At 41.1% G+C, this 12,916-nt stretch overlaps 1 protein-coding gene across 1 annotated transcript; it reads left to right on the top strand.

Moving 5' to 3' along the window:
- The first annotated feature begins 953 nt into the window (after window positions 1–953).
- On the top strand, window positions 954–12,832 carry si:ch73-95l15.5 (ribosome-binding protein 1). The gene is made up of 11 exons (XM_020644488.3): window positions 954–1,186; window positions 3,568–3,796; window positions 3,884–4,887; window positions 5,141–5,287; window positions 7,592–7,669; window positions 8,717–8,833; window positions 10,163–10,312; window positions 10,594–10,761; window positions 10,978–11,130; window positions 11,404–11,595; window positions 12,010–12,832. The coding sequence occupies exons 2-11, from the start codon at window positions 3,625–3,627 to the stop codon at window positions 12,112–12,114; spliced, it is 2,286 nt and encodes a 761-aa protein (XP_020500144.2). The 5' UTR covers window positions 954–1,186; window positions 3,568–3,624; the 3' UTR covers window positions 12,115–12,832.
- Window positions 12,833–12,916: the final 84 nt, after the last annotated feature.

Genomic DNA, 12,916 nt, shown 5'->3' with positions numbered 1-12,916 from the left:
CAGTGTAATTTGTATGCATACAGCCTCTTCCATGATGAGTATTTTACTCATAACTTTGGAAAATTTGAAGAAAGTTCCTTATATGTTGTAGAATTGTATAAATATGACTTATCACCTGAAGGTCCAACTTGTACAATAAATGTAAAAGTTAATAATTGTTTTAAACCAAGAGGCTGTCAATAAATAAACTGTGAAGTGAGGGGTGACGTCTGCCGACCAGCCAGAGTTTTTTCCTCCATTATTTAATGCAAGGTAACATACAAAACAAGACAGAAAAAAGCATTACAGATATTTAAAATGGGATGATTAAGAGTGCAACGGTGCGAGGAAGAAACAAATTCTAATAAGAAAAAGACAATATTGATTGAAACATTCTGTACTGTAATGTGTTAAGTCGGGTGAACAACAAAATACAGAAAAGGGCAAAGTAAGACACATTGAAAGAGCAAGGATTTAGTCCTACAAAGATAAAAATTTGTTGGCCATTCTATTCTTCTTTTTTTCATATATTATAATGATTTATATTATCTGTCAAAATAACACAAAAACAAAGTAAAAAAAAAAAGGGGTTGATGCTTTTCCATTTAAAAAGTGTAAATATGATACACCAAAATAATCAAAACGTTAACAATAGCCTATCTGAGGTGTTAACAATCTATATGGCCTTTCTGTAGGCTATCATTATGTGAAAATGAAGGTATGTTGTGAATCTTTAAAGACAACCAGCTGTGGACATCTGACCAAAACATTTGACGATATAAAAAAAACAAAAAAAAAACAAAGATAGTTCCTTTCTACCTCTGAGGAGCAAAAAAAAATAAAAAATAAAGATCCGCTTCAAATCTGAATCTTTAGTGTTAAAAATCACGAACTGGCTAAGCGTGTGAGGACCTCAAGCGGGGCCCCTAACAGGTATGCTTCGTGACGTCAGCAAGGTGACACCCACCTCTCTTCCGCTGTCTGCTCCGGTGTGTTGGTTGCTGCAACGCGACTCCCGCTCAGTTCCCGGTGGAGATTTTTCGGAAAGGAACTTGTCACCTTACCCCTAGTTTTGAATGTGTGTGTGTGTGTGTGTGTGTGTGACTTCACCCAATCGACACGAGACAACAATGCAGATGTATTCCTCGCGCGACGATCGACAACTTTTATCACGTTAAGCGCGTGAAGCCAGAGAGGATCTTTACACGTAAGTCATCGATTTTAAACACTTCGTGTGAAAGACAATGTTTGTGAACCTGGAACAACTAAACAATATAGGACGGAGGGAGGAAGTTTAACAGCGCTCCACTTTCACACGCTGACGTTGCGTTCACGTTGAATCGCTGCACGTCTGTCTCTTAAAATAGTCCCACTGTGTCAGACTTCCACGGTGAGTAAGCGTTTCCCACTGGAAACATCGACAGCTGTCCTGGAAAAGTAACTCAGCTGGTCTTGAATGCAGCCTATTTATCAGTTTTATGTGTAAACACACTATTCATGTGCTCATCATGATAATAAAAAGGGTGTTGTGTTTAAAATGAGTTGAAATGACTGGAAGCTGTGATGTTGTGATGTTCTGGGAGGTGCTAAAGGTCCATATGGAGGGACTGTCTGACAGAAAGTTTCATTCATCCACAGTCTGACTGAGTTCACTGACAGCGTGGCTCAAGGTCGACGTGTCCCGCCCTGTGGGGAGCTACTGTAAACACACAGCAGCTGTATGAGCTTCAACAAACCAGCCAACACAGCCATGCAAGGGAGAGATACAAAAAACTCATAACCCAAAGCATCAGAGAGATACTAAAGATGTCAGACAGGTTCGAGAGACAGCTCATCCTGTGGACTGTGAGGGAAAAGCTGGAAAATCAAGCTTTTTCCTGAAACAAGCTGACAATGATCACGCTGACCGTAACAAAAAACAAAAAAAACCTTTTCTAGCGTCTTCCATATAATGAACAATAACAAACAAACAAAAAAAGGATGTGAAACAGTGGACCTCGACCTTAAAGCATCACAAAGGGCGGCTGTGGCTCAGTTGGTAGAGTCATTACCTCTCAACCTGATGATCAAGGGTTCAATCCCCAGCTGGGCAACAACAAGACACTTAACCCTGAGTTGCTCCCACTGCTTCAGTGGTGGTGTATGAATGGGATTAGTTACTTCTGATGATACTACACAGCGATCACTACCATCAGTGTGTGAATGGGTGGGTGTGACCTGCAGTGTAAAAGCACTTTGAGTAGTCTGAAGACTATAAAAACACGACATAAGCTCAAGTCCATTTACAATAATTGCCTGGTCTGTTTTCAACAAAAGGAGTGAAAAGGTTCTTTGTAGAAATATTAAATGTGGGGTGTTTGAATCCAGCCACACAATTCTTGGAGAAAATGCGTTAAATATCTACTCATGTCCCGGCTAGCTGTCTGTGCTTTGTGTAGACCTCACTAAAGTCGCCCATGGCCACACAGTCCATCATACCAGAATCTACCGCTGTTGTAATGTTAGCCATAGAAAAACGAGCGTTGTGAATACTTCTTTGCGATGTTTGGAGCTTGTGTGTTTAAGCTGAAGCTATCTGGTTATCTGCCAATGGACAATCCAACAACAGTTTTACTCGTCCAGCAGCTAATAACCTCATAAACGTTAGGCGTGTGTCTGTGTTAGCGCCAGCATTTTGTCATGTTTCTTTTTGTCCATCGAATGTTTGTGAAAGGCGATAGCTTATCTTTTGCTAACCCACCAGATGGCTAGCAATCATGAATATACTTTGTTAGCTTTAACTTTAAACAGCTTTTTGTCCACATTTCTGAAAAAAGGTTTTATTAGCTAACTCAGTCGCTGGCTAACATCATGTCATTGTTTTCTTCAGGGGCAGTATTTGTTGTTGGTTTTATTGGAAATATGTTTTGCTTACCCACTATTTAGCTAATATCATTTGAGTTAATCTATAGATCAGGGATGGGGCAATTTTGGTGACAGCAAGGGGCCACATTCATTTAATTCTGACTGCCAGGGGGCCAAATTAAACGATTACAGTCAATTATGTCTCAAATTAACTCAACATATACCAGTGATGTAATATTATTATGGACATATTTCTGGTTTTCATGATTTCATGGCAGATTTCATCATGTTTTCTTCATGTTTCCAATTAATCGATATGTAAAATATTAACCTGAGGGCCACGTTGAGGGTTGATGGGGGGCCGCCAGTTGCCCACCCCTGCTATAGATCTTTATATTGAGGGTATTTTTAATAAGCTAGTAAGTGATTAACGGTTTAATAGCCACTATGACTAGCTTACCCACCAGTTAGCTAACGTTATGTAAGTCCTCATCAGCTTTGCCGAAGGCCTACAGTATTTTCTGTAACACCATTGAGTATTTGATTCGTCCACCACATAACAAATAAACAAAAAACACTGCCAATCCTAGAATTGTTTTAAGAGCAAAGGTTGGAAAAGATTCACTCCTGAAACACACGCAACATTTCTGAGTAGACTTGATTCATAACCTGTTTGGGTTCTTCACTCACTAATTGTGAACTACGTTTAATACGAGCCAATTTTTTTTCTGATTTAATTCACAGAACCATTCCAGCATTTATTGGACACCAAAGGGGGATAGAACCAGCCCTCTGTCCAAGATGTCTTCCAGAGGTAAAAATGACTTGTGTCTAATATGTGGGAGAGGTCTCCAGGGCAACCAAAGGCGGTGGCTGTTTGGGGGCCACAAAAAGAAGAACGGCCAGCCTCAGACCCCGACAGAGTCCCTGAGAGGAGGAAGCCCGTCCCGTTCCTCACAGAGCAGCCCCTGGGGTGAGTCTGGAGCAGAGTGTGTGTTAAAGAAAACTATTTTTACATGTGATTTTCCTGAAGTAAACTTTTTTTTTTCTTTCTTTACAGGCAGCACTTTATCACTGAGTTCTTCAAGGTCTCTCTCCATGTCCCAGTTATCCCTGAGCTCCCTGTCCAAAGCAATGGATTTGCTCTCTGTGTTGACTCACATACTGGGGCAGCCTGTACCGAGGGGGAGCGGGCAGGGGGAGTTTGTGTGTGGTAAATGTGTAAGCGTCCTTGAGCGGGTCTTCAAGTTCGACTCAGTGATTGCCAGGGTGCGGGTGCTTTCATCTGAGAGGCTTCAGAAGCTGACCCAGGAGAGGGACAAGATCAGACAGTGGGTGCGCCAAAGCTACCGCCAAAAACACCCAGGGGACTTCAACAGCAGGGGAAGCACCAGCGAAGAGGATGGAGAGGGGGAGAAGGAGGGCTACAGGGAGATGCTCAGAGAGAACATGGCGCTCTCAGAGTACGAGTGCTGGTCCGAGAAGTGGGACACGTGTCCGTATTTTATAAAAACTGGTAAAAGATGCAGGAAGGGCAAATGCTGTGAAGGCTGTGATTCTTTGCGGGTGTCTGACTCGGATTATGAGTCTGCTTGTGGGGTTCCTCGCCATTTGCCTTTTCAACCCTTCTCCCCATTGCCATTGTCACGGGACAAATCCCGAAGTATGCCCGTTCACTGGAACAGGGTGCCATCCATTCGCTCCTGTTCATCCTCACTGGGAGATTCAACTCTATCTTTACAAGCCTCTTCACGGGCCGGGTCCATCCAGTCTCTGGACTCTCTCGATGGAAACGACCCGTTTGACTCACCAGGTGTTCAATTTGTGCTGAATGAGCTCCGAAGCATTGAAGGGAAGCCAATCAGCTCGCCTTCAGGGAGTAGGATTCCAATTCTGGGGAGGAAAGACGGGAAGTACTCAGGAAAAGTTGGAGAGACGGTGTCACCCAGAGTGAACAGGGTGCTGAGCTTTGGGGAGGTGGAGAACGGAGGGGAGGAAATGGGCGGTGAAGACGGGGACGTTTTGACAGAGCTGAGAGATGAGTTCATGCCTCTTCATCGAGAGGTGAGTTTTCCTGTCTGAGAACACCAAAGATCACTTTAAGTTCACTGTATGAACATATAAGACTGATAGAAGTCTGACCCGATGTAGTGTGTACTAGTGTCTGTAAATATTGACACAGTTTGCTGCAGTAGTAAATCCGGGAGCACCTGAGGCCAGTCCAGCAGCCAAAAGATTAGAAATAAACATTTCACTTAAGGTTTTACCATAATGCCATTACCCATGTTTATCACATCAGCATTTTATTTTATTTTAGAGCACTTCTGGAAGGGTTCAACATGCCGGCAAGCACCTGCGAGGCCAGCTGGACCAAGCTGTTTCCCGCATCAGGACCCTGGAGGCCGAACTGAAACGTGGGAGAAGCAAACCAGCTGAAGTCAATGGATCAGAAGATTGGGCCCCGGTGAGTGTTTTGTTTTGTTCTGCTAAAATGGCAGACGAGATACCCACACACCAATTCGACTGGGCTAAAAAGCCACAGAGTAGTCTCATTAATTATGACATGAGTGGTCAAAATAATACGTGCTCACAGTGCAAACACTTCACCTTTTGGGTATCTCCTCTGACATTTCTTTTAAATTTCCCTCTAATACTGACGCACTCACAAGTAACTTTATTGATACCCCGAGTAGGCACAATTTGAACAGCACCAAGGCTTATGAGTTTCTACTGCTGCATCCTAATTTGAGCAAATCAAACTTAGAGTAGTAATACTCGACTTGTTGGGAAGTATGATTTTTGGCTATCTTGCAAACCAGTTAGCTTAGCTTAGCACAAAGACTAGAAGCAGGGGGAAACAGCTAGCCTGACTATATGAAGGTAGCAAAATCTGTTTCAAACGCTCACAAATGAGTTTTCACGTTTTTGTTAAGATACGCTTGAAAACCACACATGAACCTGTTTCAAAACTGAAAGAAAGCCGGCTGTAGACTGAAGGGCTTTAGCATGGTCTACCTTTACTTTATCATGTTCAAACTGTTAACAGAGGACAAGAAAGACAAAGCATCTTTTCTCCCATTGTAAACCACAAATTGTCTTTTTAGCGTTGTGTTTGTTGTTTTTGGATTCGAAGACAGGATGATCAGAAGATTTCTTTTTTATATTTTAGACTGGCTAGCTGCTCCCCTTTCTGCTATCGAAGTAGCTTCTAGCTGTGGCTTTATATTTAATGAAAATATATAGTTGTGCTTTTTATTTTTATTTTAACTTACTTGGAAAGAAATCAGCTTATTTTGTATTCACAATTGTCTCATTTATAATCAGTTCATAAAATGGGAACTGACATAAACGTGACAAGGAAGTGAAAAGTAAGATGAGATTAACACAACACTAAATGGTTTAACAAAGAATGTTATTGACTCCATTACTTTAAAAATAAATAAATGTAGGTGGAGATTGATAAAGAATGAGTGACATTGTGATGTGCCCACATCGTTGTTATTTGTACCTGCTTTGATCAAAGATGATTGCCCAGAAGCATTTTTGTTACTCTTGAAAAACCGGTTCATTATAAAGCGCAACACTGCAGCTCCACAGTCACATGTACAAACAGCTTCATAAACCGCTGTTAATGTTGACTAAGGACAAATATAGCATTATGAAAGGAATGGAGGGCGTCTGTGTGTGTGTGTGGAAAGGTGTGTCCCCATTTCCTCGCGTACAGATGAAGATAATGGCAGAGAAAAAAACACACACTCTGCCTTTCTCTGGAATCTTCCCCGACCAGTGGAGTTTGCCCCGGGCTCAGCAGACTTATGGTAGAGGATATCATTAAAAAAGGCCTCTGAGCTGCTTTGTAGACACTGTGCTCAAGAACTGATCTCTGCTTGACATGTGAACGCAGCACATTCTTATAGAGTTGAATATTATTAATATACGACAAGTCAGGAGAATCTGCAGTTTTATTTTTCAAATGTATTCTTGTGTTCTGTACAAAACAACACATTTGATAACTGTAAGAAGATATTCTAGTTTGTTTGAAAGTGTTTAATAGTCCAATGTGTCCACAAAGTAATCTTAAGATTAGTCAGTAACGAAAAGGGAATCATTAGCCAGTAGCTTGATAGCTTAGCTTAGCATAAACACTGGAAACTAGGGGGAGCGGTTAGCTCAAAAGCAGCAGCAGTTGTATATTTTACTCAACTCTACTTAAAAATCATCATTAACATTCAAAATGTGTTTATTGTTCTGAGTTTTAAATGAAACCATGGCCATAGACGGTTTTTACCATTTAGCAAAAATAGGCAATCACCTATGGCCTTGTCCACTAAGGAGCAATGAGGTACAGGTGATATATGTTGTTGCCTTAAACATAATGCTCCTGGGGCAGCTGTTGCCCCAAACATTTTGATCTAGCCTCAGATATAATGAATAATGTTACCACTGCCAGATTGTCAACTTTTGCGCCCCTTTCCCTCTGCTCTGCTCGCTGAAGCGTCACTTTGCCACTCTTTCTCTCTTGCTTAACCACTCACTCACTACGCACCCAAGGCGTGTTTATTTGTTATTCACTTTTGGGCCCGTCCTGTAGTTCTTTGTCTTTGTTAGATTATAAAAGATTCTTTAAAAAAAAAAAAAAAAAGGTGTTCACAAGATATGTTTGCTTTTATCTAAATGGGGAAAGGGCCTCATGTTTGTCTTTGCCTGGGGTTTCCCAATGATTTAAACCGCCACTGACCACAGTCATGTGTTTAATTTTCTCGTCCAGTTGGTCCAGGAGAAAGGTGGCAGTTCCCTGCTGCAGAGCCTCGGTCACTCCCTGCGCAGCCGGGAGCGTCTGATCCAGGTGGGTGAGGTGATGAGGGCTGACAGGACTCAGTCATGCACACAGAGGTTTGGATGTTGTGCTGCTGAGGATCAAAGCTCACTGGAATGTTGTTTGTCTTTGGAGTCGCCGTTGGCCCTTAAAGTGGTAGTGCCAAAGCTGCATTTACTTAGTCTGTTTATCTCATTGTGGGACTCTGCAGTATGTTGAGGATTTACAGCAGGAAATGTAATAGAACTCTTGGGCCTATTGAATATAACCAATAAGACACTGTTAAACAAAGGTCCTGCTGCATTTTTATATCGGCCTATGTTCAAGAAATGTTTTCTGTTAGTGTATTTATCTTGCGTCACTCTAAGAAATTCCCTTTTAAGTATTTAGTTAGACTGACAAAACGTTTATTTGTCTGTTAAACAAGAAGTCACAGCCATTACCTTTTTAGTTTTGCTTTAACTCTGGATAAAGTTGAGAAATCGTTTGTTTATTTACTTTAAAAAAAACCAAAAGCTCAAAAGCAAAGCTTAACTTTGTTAGCTTTGTATCAACAAGCTGTTTCTCCTAGTTTTTTTTGCTGAGCTAACCAGCTGCTAAAGTCTCATATTCATGCTTCAGATATAAAAGTGGAATCTAGGTTGTTGTGTATGTTTTGCCAACAACCTGAATACAACTATTTTCCCCCAAAAGTATTTCTTTAAAATACTATCTGTATTTGAAACAAATGTATCAACACTTTCTGGAGTTCAGTTCTAGTTTTTAAAGCAGATACCTGCAGGTTGTAACAGATTTCAGTTTCAGGGTGAGGTAGATGAGTTGTAAATGCAGCAGCATGTTTGATGGCACTGTAGATTTATGATGGTCCTGTCCTCATCTGCAGTAATATCAGCTTGGCTTGCATTATAACTTCACTTGCCTCGAGCATTGATTAAGTTTAGAAAATGTCTTTGATTTTACAAAACCCTGCACGTACCCAAGCCTTCAAGATGTCCAAATCAGATATGCTATAGTTAAAATCTTTGCCTTAAAGTGCTGTGTGTATAAGCAGATAGATATATTTGCCCTCTCTTCCAGGAGTGTATGGGTCTGATCAGACGACTGTGTGTGGAGGAGGGAACCGGGGCAGAGCTGGCCAACAAGCTGACTGAGAAACTGAGTGAGAATCTGAAGGAAGCTCTGTCTGACAACAAGGTTAGAGCTGACACTGTACTGATTACTGATATGAGTGCTAAATGCTGGGTGTGCTTATGATAACACATACTACCTAACCACACACCGAAGCCATGAGGGAAAAACTTCACGGGTATTGTGACGGGGGATTTTCTTTCTAACTCGGCCTGCAGGAAGCATTTACCACTCTGGCAGAAGCTTGTCAGCGATGTCCTCTGGCTCCGTCGGAACATTATTCCTTAAATTAAAAAACTGTTTTCTTTCTGTCCTTAAGTTTAAGATACTAATGCTTTTTAACAGTAATGGCTCAGAGCAGAGGCAATTCAACGTGTAAATATGTGGTATCTACGATTTGATCTATTGCTGCTCCATTTAATCAAGAGAAGAAATTGAGACCAAGCGGCAACCTCCGGTCTTGAAAGAATGAAGCCAATGTTGAAGTGTGCAATCCTGCAGTTTGTCGAGTGTCCGCTTGAGGCTCGCTCCAGGAGAGGCTGGAAGTCAAATACAAAACACAGCCAGCTTTCACAGCGGAAATAGAATAGAATAGAATTACTTTATTGATCCCAAACTGGGAAATTGTGGAAATAAACATGTTTACAGCCTAGTAAAAGAAAAACTAAATCGGTCTGAATAGTTAGTGTCCTCGTTGGCACACGCTGCTTAGGGGGTGATTTTTCTTTTTTTAAACCACTCCATTTTGATTTTATGAACAGATGTGTTATCCATAGTTAGGGGCGTAGCTGACATGATTAACAGGTGGGCGTGATGTAACGGTTCGTCAAGAGGCTTTAAACCCACCTCAGCTCCAGCTCTCAGCCTGTCGTTAGGTTGACTGAAAGTTAGACTGAGACAGGATTTCCAGCATGGCGGCTGCTGCCGATGAGCCTCCAGGTTCCCCGCAGTAACAGATGGCTGACGTAACTCAGGCTTCGTCCATTATTATTTACACTTTATGATTGAGACCAGATTGTGGAAATGAACTAACTTCAGGACTCTTAAACTTACTTTACAGACTGTATTCTACCGCTTGGATGCACCTGAAATAAAATCTTTTCTTCAGAAACTATCATTAATTCCCGTTTTGAGTGTACCTCAGCCATAAGCTAGGTACACAGTTGCCTTATTTTGTTTGAAATACAGTCCAAAAACAAGAAATATACACATTTTACAAACTAAATAAAGAGATAAAAGTAGTAAATATTTACATTGCAAAGGATGAAACTGCAGAATGTTTGTTTTTTCTGCAAATTTTCTGATATTTCAACTATGTCGGTTTTGTATCAGTGTTTGTCTTACATGAGCTGGATGTCTCAAAAATGTACTGATGACATGTTTTGTGATTTGTAGGCCTCCCTGGAGACTTTGAGGTCTGAATTAACTGAGAGAGAGAAGAGTATGGAGAAAGAGATCGAGGCCCTGAGGAAGGCTGGAAGAGACCGAGAAAGAGATCTGGACACACTGAACACTGTCCTGCAGTGCAACCAGGATATTATCAATGTGAGAACACTCACATCTGAAACACTGGGTGGAATACACTGTAGATAAACACGCACACAGATGTTAGGTTATCTTTGCATTGTCCCATGCCTTATTTTTATAGCTCCTTTCATACAAGCATGAAGCCGAAAGTGCTTCACTAAAGAACAGACACAGTCGCAAAAACAGAAATTGACTCAATCGATAACATTCTGAAGACTGAAACAAGAATAAACAAGGTAATCATTTACAATAAAGTTTCTGAATAAATACAAATTTGGAAAATCTATACTTTGCTCCAGGAGCTGCGAGTGGCTCTGGGGGAGAAGGAGCACCTGCTGAAGGAGGTGGAGAAGGAGAGGGAGGTGTGGAAACAGAAGGACCGGGCCCTTGCTACTGTCCTGCAGGAGAAGGAGGCTCTGATTCATTACCTCAAAGAGGAGCGGGAGAAGTGTCAGAAAGATGCACAGGTAATTTATATATACATAAAGGTGTAATATCCAGCAGGAATGGCGGCTGCCTTTCCACATACTGTTAAAATGTTTCTGTACATGATCTGCTCCCTTTTCTAGCAAGAGGATTCATTAGAGAATGATGTGTGTTTATTTATTTCTTCCACCATCACAAGAACAGTTTCTGATTTCAGTGACTCGGGAAACTTCTACTCACATGTCATTCTTCTCCAGGCTCTCTCGGGCTCTGTGATTGGTCAGGATTTGGCCGGGGGCGGGGCTCAGCTGGCAGCCTGGTTGGAGGAGAGAGAGGGAAACAGCGCTACCTTGTGCAACGAGGTCACCAAACTCACCACAGCCCTGCAGGAGTACCAGGACATGGTGCAGGTGAGCTAAGAGCATAAGAGGAGAAGATTGGAAGGGTTTGAAAAATGACATGTCATCAAATCACAAAATTGAGTTTGATTTTAGAGAAATGAAGATATGACAAACAGTAAGAATGGCTTCAAGTTCTCATATAAAGATTATATATAGATTGACATACAACATTGTTTAATTTTCAGCTGCATTTGTTTTTGTATTTGGACTTCTGGCAGAACTTCCACACAAACAATAGCCTGCAATGCTTAAAGACAACAATCCTTCTACTTTGTCCCCCAGACTCAGCAGGAGAGTCACAGTCAAACGGTGTCCTCCTTGACAGCTGAACTCAGAGGCACTCGGCAGGAGCTGAGGCAGAAAGAGAAGGAGAGGAAGGAGGCGGATAGAGCCGTGCAGAACCTCAGGCAGGACGGAGAGAGAGCGGAGAGGAAACTGAAAGACAGCCTGGAGAAGAGAAATAAACTCATCGAGGTAAAGTACAAGAATCTGCTGCATCCAGGCGAAATAAATTCCTGGAATATTGGATCCCCTCCAGTGTGTGAACCGTCTTTGTCTTTGTTAGGTTTAAACGTATCACCAGTTTTATTTTACAGAACTAAAGGCACATCCTTTCATAAACAACAAAAACAACTGAAGTTAACGATTACATTATTAAAGGATGATGTAGCACAGATGGTTTTATAGGGAAGGTTATTAACTAACTTCAAGGTCAGGTGTGACACTAAAAGAACAAGTCTGTGATGTATGTGGTTTTTAACCAACCCAAAAGTTATTATAAGTTACAAAAGATTAAACCGATGCATGGACCGTGCTGACATATATTTGTGTATGCTGCAGTCATCATCATTAATACTAAGTCGGGTCTTTTCCGTTTCTTTAATGTAGCAAATCCTGTTGGACGCAGAGGAGCGAGACCACCTGTTCAAAGAGCTGCAGCAGAACCTGCAGAACAAACGTGAACCTCTGACTGCCGTCAAACACACACTGTGAGGACTACTGACCCGACAAGATGCAAACTAACTGCACAGAAATGGAGGATTACTTTTGCACTTTCTGCACTACCCTTTCGGCTTTTCTGCATATTTATCATTGTGTACGTTAAGTTTATTTTTATTTATCTTTTTGAGGTTCCATTTTCAGACCTGCCTTGTTCTGGCCAAAAGGAAGCTTTATTTTCCTACAGATGCTGGAGTGAATCGTTTCAGTAAGAGTCACACAGCTTGATTGTTTTCAGTGTGGAGATGTCAGGTTTACCTTTTTGTAAAATACTTGATTTAGAAAAAAAATGATTACTGTATTTAGGCTAGTTGATTTTGAATGTAATGGGTCTAATGGTGAGGCAATGATTAGACTGCATTTCATGCAGTGGGATTTTTGACATTTCTGAATGGTGATTGTTAGTCAAACTGAGGATCATTAATTTTGTTGTTAAAACTTAAATTTAATTTTGTATTCTGTAAAGCTTTTTGCAGTGGTGCCTTTTTACTTCCTATGTAGCCTAAAACAGAGCTGCCATTTTTTTGGTTAAGCTTAACATTCAAAGAGGGGAACACGAGGGACCAAAATAATATTTTTAACAGCTTTATGTCTCATCTTTTATTTTGGATCTATTTTCACTGATCTTAAATGTTTACATGTCTTGTTAGACTAAATACTGAAGATGTTATCTTTATTTTAATTCAAAAGAATAAAACACTCTGAACCAAAATATCTCTTCTTCTGTCTATTTCACCGGTTTCTCTGAAATGTAGTGTTCGTCTTTTTTTTACAGTGTAAGGTCTGTAGCATATAT

This window comes from Labrus bergylta, chromosome 8, assembly GCF_963930695.1.
Source record: "Labrus bergylta chromosome 8, fLabBer1.1, whole genome shotgun sequence".
Taxonomy (NCBI): domain Eukaryota; kingdom Metazoa; phylum Chordata; class Actinopteri; order Labriformes; family Labridae; genus Labrus; species Labrus bergylta.
The sequence above is the reverse complement of the archived record's forward strand: the minus strand, read 5'-3'. Positions and strand labels throughout refer to the sequence as shown.